General features: G+C 33.9%; 1 protein-coding gene across 8 annotated transcripts in view; it reads left to right on the forward strand.

The window, feature by feature from the left end:
- Positions 1 to 27,035, forward strand: part of YAF2 (YY1 associated factor 2) — a 62,333-nt gene extending 35,298 nt beyond the window's left edge. For 7 of the 8 annotated variants that reach the window (XR_001594245.2, XR_001594246.2, XR_001594247.2 and 4 more), the window contains 2 exons: positions 24,306 to 24,458; positions 25,238 to 27,035. Coding sequence is in view for 3 of the 8 variants with exons in the window: in XM_036236578.1 (XP_036092471.1) it covers positions 24,306 to 24,458; positions 25,238 to 25,475 (391 nt within the window). In the remaining 5 variants the exon portion in view is untranslated. Of the gene's footprint in view, positions 1 to 13,216; positions 13,314 to 24,305; positions 24,459 to 25,237 lie in introns of those variants that run through there. The other variant, XR_004955628.1, reaches the window with a different exon arrangement.

Raw genomic sequence — 27,035 nt, forward strand, 5'->3', positions numbered from 1 at the left:
GGATGAACCTATATTGAAACATCATTATCCTCCAAAGTCCATAGTTTACATTAGGGTTCAGTCTTGGCGATGTATATGGGTTTGGACAAATATTTAATGACATGTATCCATAATTATGGTATCATATGAAATAGTTTCACTGCCTGAAAAATCTTCAGTGCCCTGCCTCTTTATCTCTCCCTTCCTCCAGCCCTTGGCACCACTGAACTTCTCGTTGTCTCTAAGTTTTACCTTTTCCAGAATGTAATATAGTTGGTATCATACAAGATGTAGCCTTTTCAAATTGGCTTCTTTTACTTAGTAATATGCAATTAAGGTTCCTCCATACCTTTTGATGGCGTGTGTGTGTGTGTGTGCGCGCGCTGAAAAATATTCTGTTGTCTGGCTATACTGCAGTTTATTCATCCATTCACCATTTTGCGTTTTCACCAACAATGAATGAGATGCTCCACATCTGCACCAGCATTTGGTATTGGCTGTTTTCTGGATTTTTAACCATTCTAGTAAGCCAGCCAGGTAATTTTTATTTTAACTTTAGTCAGATCATGTTATTCTCCTGCTCAGAACTTTGCCATCATTAGTTTCCCATCCTCCTTAAAATAATACAATTCCAAGTTATTTCTATTGTATGAAGGGAAGGCCTTACATAATCTGGTCCTTGGCTACCTCTTTAAACTAGTTTTATTATTTTATCTCACACTTGTTACACTTCAGGCATTTTAGTCACCTAAGTATTCTTTGAACATGCCAGCCTTCTGCCTCAGGGCCTTTGCAGTTGGTCTTGTCTTTCCTGGAATATTTCATATCTCGATACCTGCATGACTTACTGCTTTACTTCATTCAGGACTGTGCTCAAGAATAACCTCATCAGAGGTACTTCCCTAATCTCTCTGTAGAAAAATAGTTCTTCTTTGTAACTCTTTCTTTTCATATCCTCCTGTAGCTTTTTTCTGCTACTACCTAATACTTTATACAGATGTATGTTTGATTGCCTGTCTTTACTAGAGTGCATGTATGCTCCGTGAAAAGATATTTCTGTACACTTATAGAATAAAACCTGGTATATAGATGGTGTTTTTACTAAGTATCTGTTGAGTCAATGAAAGATTATATTACACCACAAAATGTTTTAATGTTACTGATTTAGAATATAATGGTAGGACATAATCAGATACAGAAAGAAGGCTTAGTGTTATTTTATTTCACAGCTTACAGGGTTTGTGAGGCTAGAGTTTTCTCTTCTGTATTCCCATGCCTAGCATGATACCAGGCAGTAAAATAGGTTTAATAAATATTTACTGAATGGATGAGTTTATGTAAAGGAACAGGAATGTCTTTATTTAAAAAAAAAAACCAAAATATACTATATATAAAAATAATCTTGAAAGGAGAGAAGGAAGAGTGATAGTACTACATTGAGTAAAATCTTTGGATCCATTCATTTCCATCCCATCTTCACTATGTACCAACTACTCAAGCCACCACCATCTCTCGTATGTGCTACTTTAATAGTGTACTCAGTCTCTTCAGTTCCATGTGTGTCATGTGTTAGGCCATTCTCTACACAACAGTTTTAAAATGGAAATATAATAAAAGTCACTTTTATGCTGAAAAGTATTTTAGGGGATCTGTTGCACTTAGGATAAAATCTGTGTTTTCTAACTTGGCCTTTTTGTAGACCTGATCTGGCCTGCCTACCTCTTGATCTTACCTCTCACTCAGTATTCTCCAGCCTAACTCTCTTTCGCTTTCTATAATGCACCAAGTTCTTTGTCTTTATACACTCAGTACTTTCTGCCTGAGATAATCTTTCTCCCACTCTTCCATTCGGGCAACTCGTTTGTCTTATTTAAATCTGAGCTTGTCAGTTCTTATGAAAAATCTTCCTTGAAAGCCTTGTCTATCCCCACTCCTATTAGAAATGCTCATGGTTTTGGAGTGAAGTGGGGAAGAACAAAACCAGTTTGTCATTATATACATGTTGCTAACTTTTGGTTTACCATTGTATTCTCAACAAAGTATGGTGTTTTGTACATACTAGGCACTTAAAAAACATTTGTTTAATATGTGAAATAACTGTACAGAAGATGGAAAACAAAAAGAATGAGCCTTTAAGGGGGGGAAAAAGACTCAGAAAACATTAAAACAAGAGCAACTATACTTAGTAAAACAATAATCGTCTGTGACATATGCTCACATATTAAGTAGACTTGGATTAGATGAAGTACAAAACCCAGTACTATACTTGATATTAGCAACACATCTAGAGCAAAATTACTAAGGGGGTTAGAAATAAATGGATAGTCAACCAAGATACTAGGCAAATATAAACAAAATTATTAGTGATTTGGTATTATTGCTAAACGAATTTGAATTGAAAGCGGTGAAAACCAGGTAAGAAAAGATGCTGTGAAGTTTAAATAGGTTAGTACAAACACAATTCTTAGAGCAATGCCTAACATATAGAAAGCATTCAATAAATTTTAGTGCCACAAAATAGAGCAGTAGAGCAGGCATAATACCGTTAGCACCTGATAGAGATATCATAATAAAACTACAGATCAGTTTTGTCTAAGAATGTTAATGTAGAAATCCAATAGTACATTCAAAATATAATATGCTGTGACTAAATAGAATTTATTCCAGGACCACAAAGATGTATTGGAATGCTGTTAATATAATTCAGCATACTAGTAGATAGAGGAAAAACTATATGATCATCTCAGAAGATCTTGAACTCCAGATAATAAAATCAGACATTTATTCTTGATTTTATCTTTAGTAAACTTTAACATAATTAAAATACACATCTCAAAATCATAGTCAGGAAAAGTAATGGAGATATATGTGTAATTAATATTTAAAAGACAAGACAATTCTCTTATCACTATTACTTAACTTTGCGCTAAAAAGCTATAGAAATTAGAGAAGCATGATTCTCAAGGCCTTTGGGTAACTTCCAGTGTTTTGTTCTGGGCATTTAGTTACTGTGTGTTCAAGATCTATTTGCCTTGTTGAATTTTCAGCCATTTTCCGTTAATGTCCACCCAATGCAGTCTTAACAGTGCTTTTGGCTAGCTTATTTTAATAGTTTTCACTTTTTATTTGGAACTCCAATTAGTAAAGCAAAAGCAGAGCTGCTTTGGTTGCAGAAGGATTAGTCACCTTTTTCTTATCATACATCCCTTTCTTATCATATATAGGTCCTGGGAGGACCATGTGCAGTTTTAAATATTAAAACGATTCTGCTTTATGCAGTTTTTTATGCATAGTCCTTAATAGTAATATACAATGGTTTTATAAAATATGATCCCCAATTTGATAAGATCTTATTCTTGGCATCTTTCAATTCTTCTTTGGTTATGGTGGATATTAAATTAGATATAGTTAGGGGTTGGAGTTGTGAATAGAATGACTAAGGTTGGTGAAAGCAGATACACCAAGAAGTGGTAACGAGACAGCAAGACAGGAGACAAAAGAATTACCAACTATAATGATTCATAATTCTGGAACTGCCATGTTAGATAAGGACAAATGACCCAGAACATCTTGATGGCTCCAGAAAGAGAGGTTTTATGAGGTTCTAAATGATGGTTTTGTCGAGACAGTATAGCATTGTGGCATGTAGAAAGTTCGAGCAATAGAAAGACAAATACTGCACAATCTCATGCATATGTGAAATTTTAAAGAGTTGAACCCAGAAACAGTAGATTGGTGGCTGTGAGGGGTTGAAGAATATAAGACATGTTAAGATGTTGGTCAAAGGGTACAAAGTTTCTGTTATGCAGGATGGATAAATTCTGGGGCGTCCCTATGTACAGAATGGTGACTATAGTTAATATTGTTGTATGCTTGAAATTTGCTGAAGGAGTACATCTAATTTTCACCACAACAAAACAAAAATAATAATGTGAGGTTATGGATTTGTTAATTAGTTTGATTGTGGTAACCATTTTACAATGTACACATATATGAAAACATCACTTGTACACCTTAATATATACAATTTTTATTTGTCAATTGAACTATAATAAACCTGGGGAAAAAATAAAGTACCAGCTTTCGAATCAGACAGACCTGGAGCTGAGCATGATGAAATGTAATTATGACAGGTTTCTTAAACATTTCAAGCCTTGATCTCCTCATCTGTGAAAAAGGAATTTGAAATCAAATGAGTTGATGAATGTAAAGAGCTTAGTATGATCCTTGGCACACATAAGACATCCTTTAAAAAATTAGTAGCTTTTATATGTTATACTAGATACTATGGCAGGGAAGCATGTACACAGTTTAGGAACAAAATAAATGATTTGGTTATTTAAAATGTATGCTTTAGTCAGCTGGAAAATCAGTTTTATATAAATAGTTACTCATAAATAAGACTTGCTGTGTTTAATTTTTGACTGAAGTATAATTAATATATAATAAAATGCAGAAGTCTTTTCTGCTTGATGAACATTTAACTTGAATATTGTGATAGTATCTTTCATTTTCACTGCACTACTTACTAGTGAATTTCTAAATTTAGTTGATAACTGTGATAACTTTGTAATTTCTATGTTAGGAAAGTTAATAGGAAGTTAATGCTATTTCAAAAAACTGAGTTGATTTGTAGTTATCATTGGTCTATATTAACTCAGTGGTAGTGTTTTTAGTGTATAATGCATGTTAACTGGTATAATCCTGTATAAAATTATAAAGTTTGTCTTCTCAAGTTCCTTTTTTATTTCCTTTGGGGATCCTAATATACTTCTCTTTTCCCTTTGATCAAAAAGCAAAGATCTGAAATAGTCATTTATGCTTGCTAGTTGGTTGGCTCATTACTCGTATGTGTTTATAAATTTGTCAGTTCAACCATACATTTGTCTTTTAGCTGTGTTTGTTAAAGTAAGCTTTGGCTAGCATGAGCAGATGGGGAACTATGGGATGGAAGAGAAAATTACATCTATTTTCAAAGCTGATCTGGATGGTAAACTTGATTTAAATTTCTTAGAATCGTTAGATATAGAGGATGCTAAAGCGCTTTCTTATTGTCTTTGGAAAGAAAAGCTTTGAGTTCTCTTGTGTTTGGCTGAGAAGTGCTGAGAATAGGGGGACATTTGTCCTTCGTAATTTAGGACTCTGTCCATCAACAGAAATCCTTTCCCTAGTCTTTTCCTCCCCTCTTTTACTTTAAGTAGTTGTCTTTTTTGTTGTATATTTCTTTATATCTGATGTTATTGTTATGCTTTAACTTCCCCTTTTCAGTTATTTTGGAATATATCATTATGACCCATTCGTTCTAAATTAATTTAGTTTATTTCTGTACAATGTCAGTTGGTCACTTAATATTTTGTGATATAACTTAACTGAATAGAGCTAATCTATCTTAGCAAACATGAGTATTTAGAATACTGTTTTTATGCTAAGAAATATGGCATTCTGTAATAAACTTAATACATACTCAAATTTTGGAACCAATTTTTGGAGAACTTAATGAAAGCTGAATTAAATCTTCTGTTAGGAGGTAGAAGATAATAACAGTCATTGATTTCTTATGACACTTTAATTGTGAAAAATTAATATGAGGTATAATCAAAAGGAAATGGACTAGCTGTGATTGGTATTAGTAGGCTCATTTTTTTTAAATCTTTCTAATTATAGGATAGCTATTTTTATAAGAACATTCTTTTAAAATAGAACAAAATCTTTTATTATATAGGTTTCTTGAATTAAGTAGAAAAAATATAAAAAATGGTGTGGCATTGTATATTAAAACAGGCAATTTTTATCAATATTTGTGTTAAACACATTTCGCTTTTATTATTAGAAAGTTTATGCTATAGTGATGTATGCATTATTAGACCTGTTTGTCTTAAACTGATTATTTGTGTATGAATCATCAACGAGATGTGTTAATAATAGGATAATTTTCTTCTGATACTTAGTGTGGTTTGTTAACCTTCCCTGTCTATCTGTAGCCTATACCACCAATTAGTACTTATGAAATATCATCTAATAATGTTAGTATTAACCTAAGAAACATAAGCAGAAATGTAAAATTTCTAAGGATTTTACATTTGCTACAAATTTGTTATATACATTTTTTGTAACACATGTTTATAACATTTAGACATCAGATTATATCTAGATAATATGTACATATGTATATATACATACTAAGTACAATTCTGCTGTTGTGGCATCATTATGCTCTTAGACTCTTAGATTTAAACCATGAAGTCATTACTTATTCCTCCTGTCTCAGCACCCCTGAATCTAGACTTCTGAATATTTTTTTCACATGCTCTCTCTCACTTAGCCCATCTAACTCCTAAAGCCTTACTTTAGACCCTTATCACCTCTCTCTCAACTATTGTAATAATTATATAATATTTCAAACATAAAATGAAAAAGTAGAATAACATGGATTGAATTTATGATTGATAGCTCCCTGTTCCTCTAGAATGAAATTCAGACTTCAAACCATTTAATATATCAATCAGAACTCTCCATAGCCTGCTTCTAACTTGACCAGCTTTGTCTCTTTTTATAATTTCAATTTTCCAGCTGTACTAGGTTACTAATTATTGGTTTTCCAGCTGTACTAGGTTACTAATTATTGGTTTTCTGAAAATGCTCTGGAAATTCCACACATTTTCTTGACCTTGTGACTGCTCATTGTGCTCCCTCTGCCTTAATTTCAACTCCGATCATTGAAATTCTACATATTACTTAAGGCTCAGTTTAAATACCAGCTCTTCAGGAAGGCTTCCCTGACGTTTCATTTCCACTCCAACTCTCCCAATTGTAGATGTGCTCTTTTAATATTCTCTACCAATCATATTTATTCAACAGATATTTATTGGGAATATACTATATTCTAGACCATATTAGATTCCTCATATCTGTTTCTCCTACTAAATTGAGGCTAAATTGTTTCTCCTACTAAATTGAACCATGTTATATTCAGCTTTTAGTGCCCTCCTTGCATTTAGCATAGTGATTGCATTTAGGTTTGAAGTGAATAGTGAATAGTGGTCTCAACAGTTGATCTTCAGAAAATCTTTTTAAGTAGATTATTACATAATAAAATTATACATGTGGATACTTAAGTTTTTAATTAAAGTATATTTTTATTTTTATTGTGAAAATAAAAATATACTGTTAAAATTTGAAAGATGTAGATAAGGACAAAGAAGAAAATTAAAATGATCTTAGGAAGCTAGAAATAATGACAGCCTAAAATATTTATGAATACTTGACATTGATTTATTCTGTTCACTTTGATTAGCTCTATTCCCATTTCTTTGTCTTTCTTCTGTGTTCCCCTTTCCTACATCAGAAACCTCTGTCTTTTCACACAGCGCAGATTTTTGGCAGACAGATTTATTATATATTTCTGTGTAATAAATTATCGCAAAGCATTTCTTTTCTAAGTTCCTACGAATCAAGAATTTGGGAGCAGCTTAGCTTGGTAGTTCTGTCTCTGTGTTTATCATGAGGTTGCAATTAAGATGTCAGCTGAGGCCGCAGGCATCTGAAGGCTTGCAGCTGTAGCATCTGCTTCCAAGATGGTGCACCCACGCTGGCTATTGTTGGCAGGAAGCTTCAGTTCCTTCCCATGTGTACCTTCCCAGAGGCCTGCTGCAGTGTCCTGATGACCTGCCAGCTGGCTACCTCCAGAGTAAGTTGTGCAAGAGTGAGCAAGATGGAAGTCACAGTATTTTTTATGAACCTAGACCCAAAAGTGCCACTTAGTCATTTCTGCAGGATCCTTCTGTTTACACAGTTCAGCATTGTTCAGTGTGGGAAGAGACTGTACAAGGGCATGAATGCGAAGAGATGTGAGGCTCATCGGGAACCATCCTGGAAGCTAGTATTAGTCTGGCTCTGCTCTGGAATTGGGAAATACAGGGGTGAAATGAAGAAGCCAGATAACTTTTAGTTTTTTCCAAATTGGGACTTTGTAGTGTAGCAATGCCATTCCGTTTGAAAATGACAAAGTATGAAAGACTTCAACGCTATAAGGATGCATTCCAAAATCAAATTTTAGCAGTATCTTAACTTACTAGCTTTCAGATTTTTTATATTCTCAATTGTCTGAATAACCTTAAAGAATAAGAATAGTTTATTATTAATTTGTATTAATACTTATGTATAAGACAATGTGTTAAGGTATTTTCATGTTAATATTCACTCCTCACAATTACTATTTTATAACTGAAAAATGAAGATTTTAAGTATTAGAGTAGGATTAGACTCTAGGCAATTTTACTTCAGAGCTAAGCACTTAAACTTTATGCCATTGAATCTCAGTCTTAGTATTTTTGGAACACAGAGGATATTCACTGTATACACATACCACTAATGTATGGTAAGTGTAAAAAAATTATCACACCTAAAGTAATAAAAACAATAGTATTTTTAAAAATAATAGTTATTATTTATAATAAGTCACATCTGTGAAAGAGGTATTGTTTACTAGGTTTTCTGTAGGGCTCATGAACTTGAACTATGATCATGTTCCCCAAATTGTATGTTTCTTTTCCTGCTCTTAATTTCTGCTAACTTAAAATTTCAGATTGCTGAAATGGTAGCAAGCAATGGCTTGCTCAGATAATTCTGTATATTGAGATTAAACATGACCTGAAAATTATGAATAATTTCTTAAGCTGTTTCTTATATTCTCAGACTTGGTGAACCTTGTCCCACTAAAAGCTTGGATATTTCAAATTGAGGCAGTGGTAAATGTAATATTAATTAGCTTCCTGGTTATCAGTAGGAAAGTCAGCCTCTTGGTGATCAACCCTATGCACCAACCCTATGCACTATATTTTGTATTTTCTTAAACTAAAAATTAAATTTATTTTATTGTACCCTAAATTAACATATTAATGATAGTCAAGATTTAAACATTTTGCTTGGAAATGAATAAATTAAAAAAAATAATAAACATGTTCAAATATGCGTATTACTCGAGCAAGTCTCTAGAAATCATAGAAACGATTATTTTTGACCTTATCAGTGCCTTGAAGAAATGTAAGACTTTTTTCTGCAACAGTTTATGTTAAGGTAGAAAATACAGTATACTCAGTGACTTTTTCTTTTATAGAAAAGACATGAGCATTCTGATCACGTTGAATTAAAATTGAGAAGTGTATTTTACATTGCCAATTAAACACTGAGAAATAAAGTGACATGTAGATTAGACAATCACTTGCAACCTCTGTTATTGCTTCGTATGTACACAAATACCTGGTGTTTTATTAACATTGATCCCAACCAACCTTTCGCAGCTGACATTGTAGTCCACAGTTTTTACTCTAGTTTCCCTCTACTGGAAATAGCTTTTCTGTGTAGCTCGGGATGTCAGTGATAAATCAAATAAAAAGTCATTGATTACTTCTCTCTCAAATAGGTTGTCTATAATGATATAACAAGAACAGATTGATATTTTTTCACATTTGTGGTTTGTTCCAACTGTAAAGCAAAAATATCTGCTTAGATACTCACGTAACAGTATTAACTCTTCTACATTATATACTGTTAATATTATGCAGTGCCCAACTACATCATATATTAAATGAATTTTGTGCCTTTTGCTTTATCTTCAAGTCTATGTCATCAACTATGAGTTTTTTTTAAATGCTTCTCTTTATGTTTTTTACTGTTACGAATACAACTATGAATGATGATGCCTCTGTAGGTTTAGACTTCTGTTTTTGGTGACAAAATTCATCAATTTTACCTGAAGAGCATATTTTGCCTATTTTGTAAAAACCTACTTGGTTTGTTAGGGAGGTACTATATTGAAAATTGTTCAAAAGCTTTGATACTTCATGCCACTTTTGACTAAGGATTGTAGTGTGCTCACTAGAGGCAAACGGATACTGATTTGTTAAAAAACAGTTTTCAGATATTTATCTGTACACTTCTTATTCACACTTTTCCAGGTACTTGTGCGTCCACATCAACACTTGCAGATTCACTTACCTCAGTCATAGTGATTGGCATTGTATATTCTGTTGAAGCCCTGTTCAGTGTTTAGTTTGCATCATTATTCTGAATTCTGGTATTTCTGGAATTATTTTTATCTCTACATTTATAAGTTAAAACAATTTTTATAATTTTAGATTATACGTTACAAAATAACATTGGGATTTCTGTGAAAAATCATAATTGACCTTACCTTTTAAATTTATGATTATACCAGGCTGCCTGTGGAACACTTGATGATCAACTGACAGGGCCCACTACTGATACACAGACCATGCTTTGAGAACATTGCACTCAGTTGTTCTAGGAGCAGCTATTAAAACAGCTACAAACCTGATTATTAGACAAAAAGTAACAAGTCTGGCTGGTAATAGGAAAAGGAGAAATAAAATGAAATAATAGGAAAATGAATACTACTACATGGTGATCATAGTGAAAACAGGTATCTTACCCACATTGGGCCAAGAAGCAGAAGAAAAGCAATAGGGTAAGGAGTAAGGAGAGACAATACAAAATGTACTCTATAACAGGAATAAGTGACAGCACAGAATAAAGGTGGAAATTGCAAAGGAGAGAAAGGAAACACCACCAAATATAACAACTATATGAAAATGTTAAGTGAAGGACAAATCAAGTATTTATTTACTTCAGCAACCTCAAACAAAGGACAAACAACTTGTCCCCCACTGAAGGTGCTGTAATCTGATGGGTGATTTGTTGTAGTCTAGTGGTGAGGTAAGACAGTAGTATTGTAACTTACGTGTAATGTATACAGATTAAAGGGATCAGAGCTAGATGTTTCAAACAAGCCATCCTGCAATATGGGTACTAGATTTCCTGTAATGCACAGTGGCATCTCAGTTCTTGGAATATAATAGGTGTCAGTAAGCATATTAGTTATCTATTGCTGTATAACAAATTACCTCACAGTTTAGTTGCTTAAAACAAAAATATTAATTACCTCACAGTTTCTTTGGGTCAGGAAATCTGGGTAGAGTTTAGCTAAGTCCTGTGTTTCAGGCTCTCATGGGCTACAGTCATCTCAAGGCATCAGTAGAGAGGAATTACTTCCAGGCAGGCCTTAGTTCCTCACTGGCTGTTATACAGAGAATCTCGGCTCCCCACTGACCTGTTGACCAGAGGCTTCCCCCAGTTCTTTGTCATGTGAGCCACTCTGTAGGGTAGCTCACAACAAGGTAAGAGAGGGTGAGCAAGATGGAAGCTAGAGTCTTTTAGTAACCTAAGTTTGGAAGTGGCATCAATCATTTTTGCTGTATTCTGTTTGTTAAAGGACTTTACTAGGTCTATCACACTCACCAGGAAGGGATTAGAAAGAGCATGAATATTGGGAGGCAGGGATTATTGGCATCTCAGAAGACTGCCTCCCATAATAAATGTTTTCATGAATGAGTGAATTAAGGAAAGGCGAGAAACTGAGGGAAAATAGCTTGTACAAGCATACCTCAATTTATTGATCTTCGCTTCATTGTGCTTCATAGATGTTGCATTCTTTTTTTTTTTTTCTTTTGCAAATGGAAAGCAAGACCCTCCACCAGCAAAAGGATTATGACTTGCTTTATTGTGATGATCTGGAACCGAACCCACAGTATCTCTGGGGTATGCATATACTGGTAAATCGTCCATAGATATAGGTTGTAAGAATAGAAACTGAACCATAAAAGAAAATTAATCTCTGGGTAAGATTTATTTTAGCTAAAAGTAGACATATTTTAATCAACAAGTACACTATCCGGTCATTCATATCACAAAAGAAAAGCTTAGAAAGTATAAGTACTGTTTTCTGCAGATTCTAAATCAAATAATGTCTTTTAATATTGCCAGTCTCTATATTTAGAAAAGATAGAGCATCCAAATTTGATATATTTCAATCATTGGTTTTCAACTCTCCCTGCACATTGGAATTACCTTGGAAACTGAAAAACTAAACCAAAAAAGATATTTGGACTCTGTCCCAGGCTAAATAAATCAGAGCCCCTAAAGGTGGGGTTCAGACAAGCATACCTTTTTTTTTTTTAAGAAAGCACCTCAGGCGGTTCTAGTGTATATCAGGCTTAGGAACTGCTGATTTAAGTGGTTCTTAGTGGAAAGATTCAAGAAAAGGTGCACTCTTTCTTTGGTTTAGTACAAATTGAAAAAGGAAATAATTTTATGAACAAGCTTTCTTTATTCAGCATGTATTTATTCAGTGTCTAGTTAAGTGCATAACACTTTCTGTGGGATAAAAAAAGTAAGTTTAAAATCGGCCATAAGCTATATATACTTCATGAAATAGTTATGTATGTATTTATCTGACATAGTCCACATGTGCTATAGGGTTTTAGATGGGATCTGGGGTGAAATACAGTATCTTGTTTCACTTGACAGATCCAGATCCTGGGGTCTGATTTTGAGAGAGATGGCAGTTTAACTAGCACTTTGATTGTATTTTGTAGGTCAGTGGCTGCAAGTGAGGAACTTTGAAAAATACCAGGTTTTATTCAAAGAGATTTTTATTCAGTTGGTCTGGGTGGGGCCAAATTATTGTACTTTTAAAAAGACTTTCTGTGCTGTTCATGTGCAGCCAGGGTTGGAAAACTGCTGGAGAATCATTTACATTTCCTGGAAACTTGAACAGGAGGGTTTAACGTTCACCCATCCATTAAAAACACTCTAGGTATTTTTTATGTCATAGGTACAGGGCAAACAGTAGTGAACAAAATAAAACAGGAAAAAGTCCCTGTTTACACTTATGGTGGTAATAGGGCTCTTACATTCTTTTCTAATAGGGGAAGACAGGCAGTGAACTAATAATATAAGATGTGGTAAGTAGAAACAGGTGCTTTGAAGAAAATAAAGCATAATGAGGGAGATAGTGATGAGTAGAGTGGAGAATGTCATTGGAGGAGAGATGCTATTTTATGTCAGGTTAGGAAAGACTTCCCTGACAATTGGCATTTGAGCTGATACTTGGAAGAACTGAGGAAGCAAGTAGGCAGAGGGGATAGCAGGGGAAACTCCATGCCAGAGTAGGAGGCTAGTGAGGTTGGATACTATGGACTGAATCCCCCTGTCCCAAGTTCATATGTTGAATCCCTAATCCCCAGTGTGACTATTTGGAGATAGGGCTTTTAGGAGGTAATTCAGGTTAAATGAGGTCATGAGGGTGAGATCCTAATGCGATAGGATTGGTGACCTTCTAAGAAAGGAAAACAGAGATCTCTTTCTCTACCATATGAAGACACAGGAGGAGACTCTCTGCAAGCCAAGAGGAGAGCATTCACCAGAAGCCGAACCCCCCCTGGACCTTCATCTTGGACTTTCTAGTCTCCAGAATTGTGAAAATAAATTTCTGTTGTTTAAGCCACCCGTAATCTACAGTATTTTTTCATGGCAGCTCAAGCCGACTTGACACAGGAACAGATGCCAGAGGGTGGAGTATAGAAAATGAGACGGGGAAAGAGACTAAACCTGGTAGGGTTGTGAACTACCTCAATTGGCATGTACTCTGATTGCCACAGTATATAACAAAGAAGGAGTTTGGGTGAGGAGGAGGAGCTCATTGAACTGTTTTAAGCAGAGGAGTGTTATAATTTGATTGACATCTGGAAGGATTAACTGACTGCTTTGTAGGAGAATAATCTGTAACAACGTCGTTGAGGAATCAGGGATATTAGTTATGAGAATAGTACAAGATATCAATGAGGGTAGTGAGAAATCCAATCCTAGGTATATTTTGTAGATAGAATAGAAAGGATTTGCTGTCGAATCAATGTGGGTGTGAGAGAAAGTGGAAGGAATAATGCTTCCAGGTGTTTGGTCTGAGCAACTGGAAAAATGGAATGCTATTTTCTAAGATAGGAAGACTGTCAAAGAATAGAAGAGTGGGAAAAGGGAGGAATCAAAGGTATATTATTGAGCAAACTTAAGTTATTTTGAGTTGCTACTAGACATCCAAGTGAAAGTGTTAAGTAGGCAGTTGCTTATGTAAGTCTGGAGTTTAGGGGAAACATGAGAGCTGGCGATATCAGTTTTGGAGTATCATCGTATAGCTCAGTTCTTAACCCTGGATGCACTTTAGAATCAGCTCGGGAACTGTCAAATTTCTGAGCCTGTCCCCACTCCTAAAGATTCTTATTAAACTTGGGAGTGGAACGCATTCATTCCTACTTTTAGTTGATTAGTGGTTAGATTAAACATTTATTAAACAGCTTTGATTGAGGTATTATTGACATACAATATACAGCACACAATTAAAGTGTATGATTTGATGTTTCAACATATAAATATGCCTGTGAAACCATCACAATAGTGAACATATCCATCATCACCAGAAAGTTTCTTTATACCCCTTTTCAATTCTTTCCTCCTGTACATACCTCATTCCTGTTTCACTTTGTAGGCAATTTTATTAATGTGATCAGTCATACAGCATGTACTCTTAGTGGCTTCTTTGAGCATAATTGTTTTGATATTCCTTTATGTTTTTGCATGTATCAGTGGTTCATTCCTTTTTGTTGCTGAGTAGTATTCCATTGTATGAATGTACCACAATTTCTTTATTCAGCTGTTGATGGAGATTTGTGTTGTTTTCAGTTTCCAGTTTTGGGCCATTACAAATAAAGCTGCTATGAACATTTGTGTACAAGTCTTTGTGTGGATATATATTTCTAGATAAATGTCTTGGAGTAGAATAGCTGGATGATATGGATCACATTTTTTTCATATGTTTCAGTGTGAGGGGTTGTATGTGTGCATGTTTGTGTGTGTGCATGTGTGTGTTCTTGAGAAAAACTTTTATTCCCAGAAAAGATTATTCAGGGATTACTTTCATTATTAAAATTAATGGTCAATTTATTAGTTTCAGTTTAAAAATGTAGTTTTTAAAGCAATGTTAATTTTTACAAATATTATTCTCCATATAAAATTTAGCAAAATTTAACTTTTTTTTTCCCTTTGGCATAATTATTTTTAAAAAGCATTGCAGGTTAATTCTAATTAGAATCAGTGCTGAGAACCATTGTGTGGATGATATTTACAGCCAAGAACTGAATGAGGTCACCTAGAACAGCGTTTCTCAAGCTTTTGTGTGAGTAGAACTACCCACAGTTCTGGAACAAGGTTTGAGAATTTGCATTTCTAGAAGGCTTCCAGGTGCTGATGCCGTTGGTTGGGCTGGTCGATCATACTTTGAGTAGCAGCATCTTATAGGGTTAGTAGAGATAGAAGAGATATCTGAAGACTGATTTCTGGGGTACCCCACAGTTTAGAAATTGGGAAAGAGGGAAAGAAACCAGTATATGAGACTCTGAAAAGGTAGCTAGTGAGGCAGAAAAATAATTGGAAGATTGTAGTGTTCTAGAGACTTGAGAAGAAAGTTTTGCTGGAAGTGAAACAGTGGAAAACTCAGTTAAATGCTGCTTAAAAAGTCAAAGTGAGAGCTACAGTTGACCAATGGATATCGTAAAGTGATTGTTGGTGACCTTGAAAGAACTAATTTCTGTAAATCAAAAGCCTGACTGAGGTGAGCCCATGGGAGAATGGAGGAAAGAAGTGTGGAGAGTAAGTATAGACAAATCATTTGATGCTTGTAGTAGAAAACAACAGAGAACTTGTGCTGTGGCTAAAAGGGATGTGGACTTAGGGAAGGTTTGTTTTTGTTATTCGTCTGTTTTTTTAAGGCAAGAACAATTATAATGTGTTTGTTTGCTGACAGGAGTAACCTGTTAGAAAAGGAAATACTTTTGTAGGAGGAGGGAAAGGCAATAATAGCATGAATGGTGTCTTGGAGAAGTGGTGTTTTGGATTGTTGTCTTGGTGGGCAGGTAGAGGCATGGCCTTCATAAGACTATGGATAAGGAAGTTAGAATATGTGGGCACAGATAGGAGCTGGAGCAATTTTAACAATTTTAATCTGTTTTCTATGTGAAATAACAATCAGGGTCACCCCATAATAATAAAAAAAAGGCATGCAGTAAAATAAGTTTTGTTCAGTGCTTTATCCCCAGTACTTGAAACAGTCATTTGTTAAATAATTGAATGTAAGGAAGAGTAATCTTGGATTGGAGGGGAGAACGCAAAGAGTCAAGTAGGTAGTGTAGGAGGCTGCTGTGGGGTTAGGCAAGTGTTGTGTTCATGGAAATAATAACAAGAAATTGTTCCAATAATATGGAAGAAAAATTGAAAGGACTCAATGTTTATTTGGCTAAGGAGGAAGAAAAGTTGAGGATGACCTGTTTATACCTCTGGAGAGTGTCCTTGGGCTTTCAAATTAAGTGAACTGTGAGGATGTTTCATGATTTGAGGGATTTTTCAGAGACTTAATTGCTGAACACTCTAACCTAGTTTTTATAGCACATGTAGTCATTTCTTTTATCTGTGCTTACCAAGGACTACCTTAGTAGTTGCCAAGAGATCAAGTCTCCTTTGCTGCCGCTTCCCAAGAATTTAGGGAAAATTATGTTCTGGAGTTCTGCAGAAGAGTTTGATATTGAAAATTAAATATATATAGACCTTCGAGTAAAGACTCTTTAGAGTACTCTGGATAGATTCTTGAAATGGTGAAGGATATTATACCTTGCATTCTATAAGCACACTTAGGCAAGTGACAAGAAGAAAGAGTACGTTGAATCTGAGGCGTAAATTTAATTGGCCTAGTGTGACTACATGGTTTTCTAATTGTATTCCTCACAGCGACACCTCAGAGATAAATAACTCAAAGATTTGAGGGTAAGCACTGAGCACATGGGGCTCCACATCAACTTCATATATATTGGTTGTTTTTTTTCAGTTTTATATGTTGAGAGATTTTATTGGTGTGATGATTCTGCTGCAAAAACAGTAACAAAACATTTGAATATCATTAGTACAGGTAATATTTGAATTTTGCTGATATGTCAGATAGTGTCTGGTATTAATAGAGTAGTTAATTCCATTATTTGGAAATTGGGAATACCACTTAGAAAGGACTCTTTTATCCTTTGATTTCGTAATAAAGTTTTATAGAAAATCATGTACATTAAGCCCTTCATTCCATTTCTGTGGAAAAGAAGTAAATGTCTCAAAAGCAAAGTGGCATCAGAAGTTTTTTCAAGAAAACAAATCCTTGGAAGTTGGCACCCAATCAAACCAGTGTTCACATGATTGATTAATAGTTTTTATGCATTATATTTAACTTGTATTTATAATAATTGTTAATATCAAGAGATGTTTATTGAGCATGTAATATATGTAAGAGCTACTTTACAAGGTGCTGGGGATACAGAGTCCCTACCAAATGGACTCTAATCCCTACATGGGGGATTAGAGTCCATTTGGTAGGGAGATAGAACACAGCCATGAAGGGATCAATTGCATTACAGAGGAGTGTGGAAGACTGTGATTCTGCAAAGGTGATTCAAGGGTTCCACAAATATTTGATAGCACATTTCTTTTTAAAATATTTTAACCATTTAAAAAATAACATGTTATTTCAGTGTGTTCTACACACCAAATATTAATATGCACAGACCACTAAAACTAATTAATTTTTCAAATTAATTCATTTTTTTTTATAATTTTAAAAGTAGCATATCCTTTATTTGTATTCCTCAAACACTGAAAAAAGACACATAGCCCTAGCAACATTTTTAAGTTATTATTTTCCCTCTTCCACCTCTGCCCTCATGTAATAGTTTCGCTCCCAAGTTACAGTCTTCAAAACCTCTCTAATCCCCTCAACAAAACAAAACCTCTTTAAGCACTTTCTTTATAACTTAATTTCCTTCTGATTCTCCCTCACAAAATTTCCAAAACTGATCTGTCAAGTAAGGTCTGCCTCAGAAAGCCTGGAAAGGGAAGAGTCATTGAGCAGGCCAGGCTACAGAATGCTCTTCTGAGGGCCAAGGGAGGAGAAATCCAGGAATTGGACACGGAGTAATTTTCATCCTTTTATGCTTGTCTATTCTTGGTAGGCTGCATGGAGCTAGTGCTCTATGACTGAGTCTTCAAATCACAATATCCTAGATGACTTTTTCACAAACTCAAGCATTGTTATGTGAACAATTATACTTTTAAGGACAAAAAGGAAATAGGGTTTCTCACATGAGTAGTCATTCAACATAGAAAGGATTTTATCATGCAGCACTTCGCAGCAATGGACCTAAACCGTTTTGTTCTGCTATAAGGACATGTGATGGTATTCTTTCATCTTCTATGATATTTGACACCAAAATGTATTTGATATTCATTCATAAGTGGATAAACATTGGAGGATAGGTGTGTATACCTAGTCAAAAGATGAAAATGGTAATTTTGGAATAAAGAAAATTGCTGCCTTCAAAAAAATATAAGCTGTCAATGTTTTTAAAGTAAAACATTTTAACAATGCAAGTGTAAGAAGGAGTAGAAGATAAGTCAAAAATCTTTCAGAGATGTACTTGAAAGCAAGAAACCAGTGTTTACAAGATAGATATGTTTCTAGGATTAGGCCTAATAGTTGATGACGATTTAGTTACATTAAAAGAACTTTGCCTAGTTTAGGTCTATGTACCTTCAAAACCATGTTATGGAATGAAAATCTGGGTTTACTATACTTCAAAATGTTACTTAAAATTTTAATATTCATTATTCTTTTCTATAAATTTATGAAATGAGAATTATATTTTAAAAAGGAGTCCGTGGTCATGGCTCTTTTTCCTGGTGTACTTATGGTTAAAACATGAAGTAAAAATCTTTACATCCTGTCTAAAATAAGTCCTCTGTCTGTTTTCTCTATGACAGCACACTTATTTTTCTTATTCTTCTTAGTGCTTTTAAGAAAATTTACTTTAATTGGTTTACTTTGGTATGGTGTCTACATAATATGAGGGCATGGACCATGTATCTCTTGTTTATGCTGAATCTCCCTCCACCTTACCTAGTACCCAGCTGTGTAAGTGTGCAATAAATTTGTCAAGCAGGGTGGGTGCTTATAAAATCTTCCTTGGTTAGATTGTTATTGACAATCAGCAGACTCACAACAGGTTTAGGGTTTAGTTCAGCCTTTTTTACTCACTGAGATTTATTAAATTGCTTCAATTTACCACATATTTTAGCAGAATTCTTCTTTCTAAACTGTAATGCTGCCTCTTTTAGAAAAGAACCAGTAATTGTTTTATACCTTGCATGCTTCATTTGTTTTGCCTGGCCAGTTTGACAAAGCTAAATTGGGATGAGGTCAATGAAGCTTAAAGCATTTTTCTTAAAATATTTAGCACACAGAATTTGTGTTGGTATTGTTGGGCGGGGAGGGAAGATACAGTTAGAAATGGCATCTATTAAGTCAACATGTACCAGCCTCCTACCTCATGGGAGGTCAAACAGCTCCTACAGACATTTTATTTTGATGAATAGTAAATATCTATTAAATGGTTATGGAAATATTCCCTTTTTTCTTATGTTTCAGTAAATCAGCAGACCTGCCAAACTTTACAGTCTATTTGTGCTATTTATGAAGGATACATAGAAACACATAGAGATTCCCAAGTTTCTAAATACCATATTTCACAAGTTATAGCCTAATCATTATATAGCAAAAAGATGACAGTAGAGCGCATTTGGGATGTGCCTGGATGACACTTATTTTACTAATTAGATGACCTTTTTGTCTTCTTTATACATAATCTTTGGCATTGCAGGTTATTGTCAAAACTACGAATGATAAATTTCTAAACATAAAAAGATGTACCTTATAAGTGGTACCCTGCCCCTTATTTTATGAGTTGATTGTCTCTTACCTCTAAAATTCCCTACTGTCTTACTTATTTTTCTCATTAAGTAGAAAAAGGATCACAGTTAGACTTCATAAGGTCCTATAGATAGAAGGCTTTTTTTTTCTTAGGGCATAGTGAAGATGAGTCATTTTATGATACGATGAAAAGATTGTCATAAGCTTTGTCTCCTCTTCCTTCAGTGAAAGATCTTCTTTTTTAAAATTGGTTAATGAAATCCAGTACAGTTCAATAGTAAGGCGCATATATATATAGCATTCTGTTCACCGCCCATAGTTAGATTTCTCTTTGAAGGATCTTTAAGTTCATATAGCTGTAGGGAGCAGCAGCAAACTTTATTTCAATAAAGTTCTATATATATATATATATATAGTGATTCTTTTTTTCCAAAGATGAACCAGTTCAAATAAAACAGTATCAGAGGAGCAAAGTTACAATCTTTAAGTGAAATCAACCATCATTGAAATAAGAATGAAACAATAAAATATAGTACACATTTATTAAACATTTAGGATAAAAAGAGAAAGGGGTATAACTACTCAAGAACAAATAAATAACAAATAACAGTTTTCTTAAGGCAAAAGAGAACTACTTTAGACAATTTGTTGGTGATTAAAAAATAAAATCAATAACAGCATTAGGTACAGAGGTTACATGGTTGCTTATCAGACCACTAGTCTCACATTTCCACCTACCCTAAGGACAGCTTTGCTTATATTTTATAAAATCAGCAAACCCAACATGTCTAGGATCAAGTTCATCATTCCCTCCTCTTTAGAGTAGTCCTGTTCTTGGCTTCCTGCAACTGCTTGTTTTAGTCCATTTGAGCTCCTATAACAAAAATACCATAGCGTGGGTGAGATATAAACAACAATAATTTATTTCTTACAATTTTGAAGGCTGGAATGTCTAAGATCTTGGCACTGGTAGTTTCAGTGTCTGGTGAGGACATACTTCTTCATTGACAGCCGTTTTCTCTCTGTATCCTCACATAGAAAAAGGACAGGGGATCTCTCTGGGGTGTCTTTTATAAAAGCACTAATCCCATTCATCAGGGCTCCACCTGCATGATCTAATCACCGCCCAAAGATCCCACTTCTACTGTTATCACCTTGGAGGAGTAGGATTTCAACATTTGAATTTTGAGAGGATACAGACATTCAGTCTATAGCTCTATCCTTCCTAATTCTCCCATTTCTTTCAGTACTCCTATTTGGGGGGAGTTCTTTATCCTTCTTATTCAGGAACACATTATGTTGTGTTACCCTTCTGAAACGCATCAGATTCACTGCTTTAATTCCATTTCCCAGACTACACCATAGAATAGATCCTTATTATCATTACTTCATTTCTAGTTTTATGTGGTAGTCTTCTAGCTTGTCTCCTGATTCGTCTTTCACCAGTTTAACTAATTATTTTTTCTCCGTTGGTTTTGCCCTACAGGAGGGTGTACATTTATCATTTTGTTATTACCACTGAAAGTTTAACGTAATAGAATTCTAGATTCATAACTCATTTAGAAAGAAACTATTAATTTAACTCAACTTCATGATTTTATGAAGCAAATCATGCTCCACTAAGAAGTTATTATTTTCAGAGTAATGGATCATATTTTATATGGGCCATATAAAAAAGAAAAATGATGCTAGGAAGTTTCTGGGGACAAAACTTGTTAAATATGAAAAAGATTTGGCAACAGTTGTAAGATTCTTGAAGTTGGGGAATTAAGATTATCCCTTTCTCAAATAAAAGTGGGAGATGTTGAGGAACAGTGTCACAAAGTAAGTGGACTCCATGCTGGAGGTACGGGGGAGTGATCGATCATGTTATGAAGATGTTCAGTACCTAACCACAGCACACATGCATGATATTCCTGAAAATCTTCATGATCAGAGTATCTATGGTTGATAGATTTAGATCTTATGGGAAAAACAACATTTGGGTACTGAGGTCATTAGGGAATCTGGAGAAACCTAGAAAAATAATTTTACTTAAAGACAGCACTAAATAAGGAAACTATAAATAAATTATATATCTTAAATTAGTAATAATGGCTACTATATAACTAACATCAATTTACCAATTACTTAAAACTTCAGTATTTTACTTCATTTATTATAGAAGGAATAGACCCAGATCAATAATACCTCAGAGACCAAATGATGACTACACTCATTTGCATTTTATATCTTGGAGTGACTCAGTTTTAGGTGACTCACATTCACTAGGCACTAGTCTAAACAGATCTTTTCTCAACCATACCACACCTTTGAGCTTCTTTCTCTTTCCATATTCCTCTATAATTAAAAAAGAATTTAATTCTTGCTGCTCTTACTCTTCATTACTTGGTTTACTTCTGTGTAGTGGGTAGTTAGTTGATCTTGGCCAATGAGTAAGCTTAGAGACATTACTGTACTACTTTTAAAAAAATCTACTTCGCTCATTAAACTTGATTATCACTTATCATTCTTCAACAAATATTAATTAACTACTATTTTACAGTACTATGCTAGGTACTAGAGTAGTACATAAAGGTAGTACCATCTCTTGTGGATTTATATTCTAGAAAATAGACAAAATATAAACTGCAGCTTCTTCCTCAACATTCCATATATTCATTACTTTATTTTTTCATAGCATTTATTAGTATTTAACTCATGGAATGTTGGCTACATGAGGGCAAGGATTTCTGTGTACTTTGCTAAAAGACTATTTGTGGGCTGAGAAGTGATTAGCCATCATGAAGTGACATCTTATTAGTCACCATGTCCCCTTGATTCTGCTTCTTCAGTCTGTCTTAAATAACTCCACTGTTGCTTCCTTAGTTCAAGTCCTTTTTATTTTTGTTTGATCTATTAAAGTAGCTTCTTTGTAGTTTACCTGCATCTATAGTACCTTTCCCCTTAAGACAACTGCCAGCAATATCTTTGTAAAATTTAAAATTGAATTTCATCAGTGATCTCCTATCTTTTAAGGGTAAATCAGGTTCCTTAGCTTTAACTTTTTATCGGGTTCCTTCTGATCTACCCAGCCTTGAATTTTTTATTTCTCTGCTACTCCCTGCTCTCCGTCTCAGACTTTATGCAATATATTGCACTTATTTAAGCTTCTTCGAAAAATGTGGCTAAACCAGAGGTGTATCAATATAACTTGAAAACTAGTTAAAAATACAAATTATTGGGCTCTATACTAAGGCCTACTGAATCAGAAACACTGGGCAAAGGGCTGAGCTTTTATGGTGGTCCCGATGTACCTTAAATTTGAGAACCACTCTTTTAATCCTTTTTTTTTAAAGCTTCATTTCTTGAATAAACTCAGCCATTAATTACCATGCTTTCAATAGCACTTTCATTTGCGAGACTCTTAATCACATCGTTACTCTTGATTTCTTTGTCAATCCTACTTTTTAAATTGTATAGTGGACATCTTTCATGGATATCCTTCCTGTATTTCTGACTCGAAACGAAATTTATTACCCATCTACTGAAATCTTTTTTATATACTATATTTCGTACTTCCTCCTTCAAAAGATTCTTCCTTGCAGCTCTGAATAATAGATTGTGCAGTATCTTCTTATTGGTTTCTATTTTGTCTTGCTCTAGAAGAACAACAAAAAAAGATTTTTTAAATAACTACTGACTAAAATAGGGTTAGGATTTTCCAGGCAATAAAATTACTATCGTTTATAGACCGTATGTTAAAATGTATTTTTATCTTCTCCACCTTTTTCCTCTGTCTTTTCCCCTCTTCAGTCTTCTTTCTCTCATTTTATGAATTTAAAGTCTACTTACTTTGAAACTTGACTTTATTGTCCAAGTTCTACATAAAGCTGGAGAAATCTTTGACCCTGGGCCAATAGGGTCACAACTTGTACTGGCACCAAAGATTAGAGCCAGGCAACATTTGAGATATCTCTGTGCAATTCCTGTAGTAGCTTCTCAATGTATATTTTTTAAATGAATAAGTGAATACGTAGGCATTTCTCAGAGGACTGAGCAGATCTCCAGAGTCAAAAGACAGGGTGAGATTGTGGCTAGAGGTGTAAGGAAACTCAAGGATTTGAGCAATAAGAACTGAGAAATTTTGGCACTCAAATATTTATTAAATGAATAAATGAAAGATTTTAACGGAAAAAAACAAATACCAATTGTCAGAGATGGTTAAATATTTCCTTCTCTGATGGAGGAGGGATAAATTTAAACATTATTTCAGTGTAAACTTTAAAGTTTAATTTTTAAATTTTATATTTATATGTGTGCTTCCCTATGACCATTCAGTTTTGTATACATTTTTAATAATTTTCATGTTGATTTATGTAACAGTTTTATTCTAATGGTTTGATCATATATCTTGGACTATAACTGTAACTATTATTGTTTTATGTTTGGTAGCAAGGAAAGACAATAATGTATATGTGAATGTATTTTTTAAATTGCACCTCTGAATTACCTTACATATGGGGAATTTTTATACCTGAAAATTATAGTATATCCTAATAATTTGAGTTAGTCTCTCATAAAAGAGCATATATTCTTACATTATAATAATAAAAAAAACCCTTTCTTTTTAACATGCATACAGGAAACCTCGACCTGTCTCCCAGTTGGTTGCACAGCAGGTTACTCAGCAGTTTGTGCCCCCTACACAGTCAAAGAAAGAGAAAAAAGATAAAGTAGAAAAAGAAAAAAGTGAAAAGGAAACAACTAGCAAAAAGAACAGTCATAAGAAAACCAGGTAAATTTGAAGTGTATTTTATGGCACTTTTGAAATAATAAAATTAACTATTTAATATTCTCTCTCAATGTTGATACACTCGTATACAAAGTGGAAGTAAAAGATTTAATCTCCTTTATTATAAACTATTATAAAACTGTTTTTCTGAGTTTGAAAGGTATATTAGAAATTAAACACAGAGGCCACAAATACAAGCTTAAATGTGAGGTTGCTTTTTTTTTTTAACTAGATTAAAAAACATTTGTGTTTCAGCTATTTCTTTTTCACTCATAAAGGCAGAAGTGACATTTACAGTATTCATAGATACTTACATGGGCTTTAATAAGTCAGAACGGCTATGAGTCCCGACGGAACAGTGTGGATGCCCGTACCCATGCACATAAGTTTAGTAGCAGCCCTACATGCAACTCAGCCGAAGTTGTTACCAACTTCCTCTGTGATGCAATTAGTCATTGCTTTTCTGAGACATTTATTTTAATAAAATTGATAATCTGTTGGCAAAATTATGATAAAGCTATAAAAGCACAATTAAGAAACCATTACTTATAGGTATTACAGTTTTTTGTCACGTTGAAGAGGATTCATTAGTGATTGGTTTGATTAATGGTGATGGTTCGGAACATTTTATGATATTTTTGTGGTTGGTTATGCATGAATCTAGAGCTTTAAACATAGACGTATTCATTTTGTTATTTTTACCTTATTTATTATTCATTATATGCATAGAAAGTTGGTAGACAGAAAAGCTAGTTTAAAACTTTATCATCTTTTGCATTTAGGCCAAGATTGAAAAATGTGGATCGGAGTAGTGCTCAGCATTTGGAAGTTACCGTTGGAGATCTGACAGTCATTATTACAGACTTTAAGGAGAAAACAAAGTCACCGCCTGCATCTAGTGCTGCTTCTGCAGATCAGCACAGTCAGAGTGGCTCTAGCTCTGATAACACAGAGAGGGGAATGTCCAGGTCATCTTCACCCAGAGGAGAAGCCTCATCATTGAATGGAGAATCTCATTAAAGTTTATTTTCTCCAGTTTCTTAGTCGCTCTGTCATACCATGCAAATAAACAGATTATGCCAAGTACCACATTTTCATGACAAACATATTCATGCACAATCCATAATTTGTGTTTTACATAAAATAAAAATTTGTTAGAATTTGTTAGATTTTACTGCAGTCTCTGCGTACCAGACGTTTCCAGATGTTAACATTTTGGTCTTCACAGTTAAAGGTGCCATGAAAATGTGGTTGAATTATTCATTATGCAGTGTTATTGGTAAGTCTATTTTCACTTTTAGTTTAGTGAATTCTAACACGTAATTCTTGAATTCTCTACTATTGGCATGTAATGAATTTAAATTTTTATAACATAGTGCAAGCTGCCTAAATATGTATTATTTGAGAATTGTGAAACAAATAGTTATATGTATACAAGTCAAAGATCAACTTAATCAACTATTGCTGCAACAGGATTTTCTTAATGGTTATCCTCTTAAATACACCTGCTGGTACTTGGTGTGGTTAAATAGGAAAATTGTTATTAAATAAAGAATTTGTATGAACCGTTGCCAATGTTTTTGACACACTTTACTAAATTATTGCTCCTGAATTATGTTTCTGGTTTTATCTTTTATTTTTTGTTTTTTTGTTTTTGCTTATCTTTCAAAATATTCGTTTATTGTAATGTTTACTATCAGACTAGTAAACAATAAAACATTGATTATTTAGCTTTATAATTCAGGTTTAGTGTTATTGTCATTGAACACTGGTATTTTCTGTATTATATAAAAAGTTAAAATTCAAATTATTATAAGCATTTGGCAAAAGCAGAAGAGAAAAGAAACCTGTCATATTTTAAAAGCTGCAGTTTTGGAAAAGCTTTAACTTAATAGTTTTATCACTGTTTCCTTGCCCCAAACTTAATCCAGGGTCATAGAAGTATGAATCTAATTAATACAGAAATGGGAACTGTTGCACAGAACTGTTGCACAGAACTAATCTTAAATCAGTTTAATTGGCTTATTAAATATAACAATTCTTACGAAAATCACAGTGCCCTATTTTCAGACACAACTGCCAGTTTATGCATTTATCAATATTCTGAAATAAAGTATTTACAGCCCCACTTACTATTATGTAAAGTTATGAATAAAATATTTTTATGACTACAGATTTTGCATTTTTGTTTACAACTAATAAAGTGTTTTATGTTATATTTAAAAATCCAACCTAGAAACCACACTACTTCTTAAATTCTCTTAGGGTCTCCTGCTTTCTCTTAGTCATTTGCTTAACATATATCCACCTGTAGGAGACTTCTGCAATATAAATGAACTTAAAAACACACATAACTTGGATACAAAATATCACATAAAGATGACATGATAGCATTTGAAGAAAACGACTGTAGACCTTGACAGTTGTGATATTTTGTGGTTTCACGTGGCAATGTAATTTTCTGTTTAATTGCAGTACTTTCTACAGGCACAATGGTACTGTTTTTTGTAAGATGCTAGTTGTGAAATACAGTTAATTGCATACAGTAAAAGTCTGTGATTAAAACATTTATATACCTCA

Source organism: Rousettus aegyptiacus, unplaced genomic scaffold (assembly GCF_014176215.1).
Source record: "Rousettus aegyptiacus isolate mRouAeg1 unplaced genomic scaffold, mRouAeg1.p scaffold_m13_p_2, whole genome shotgun sequence".
Taxonomy (NCBI): Eukaryota; Metazoa; Chordata; class Mammalia; order Chiroptera; family Pteropodidae; genus Rousettus; species Rousettus aegyptiacus.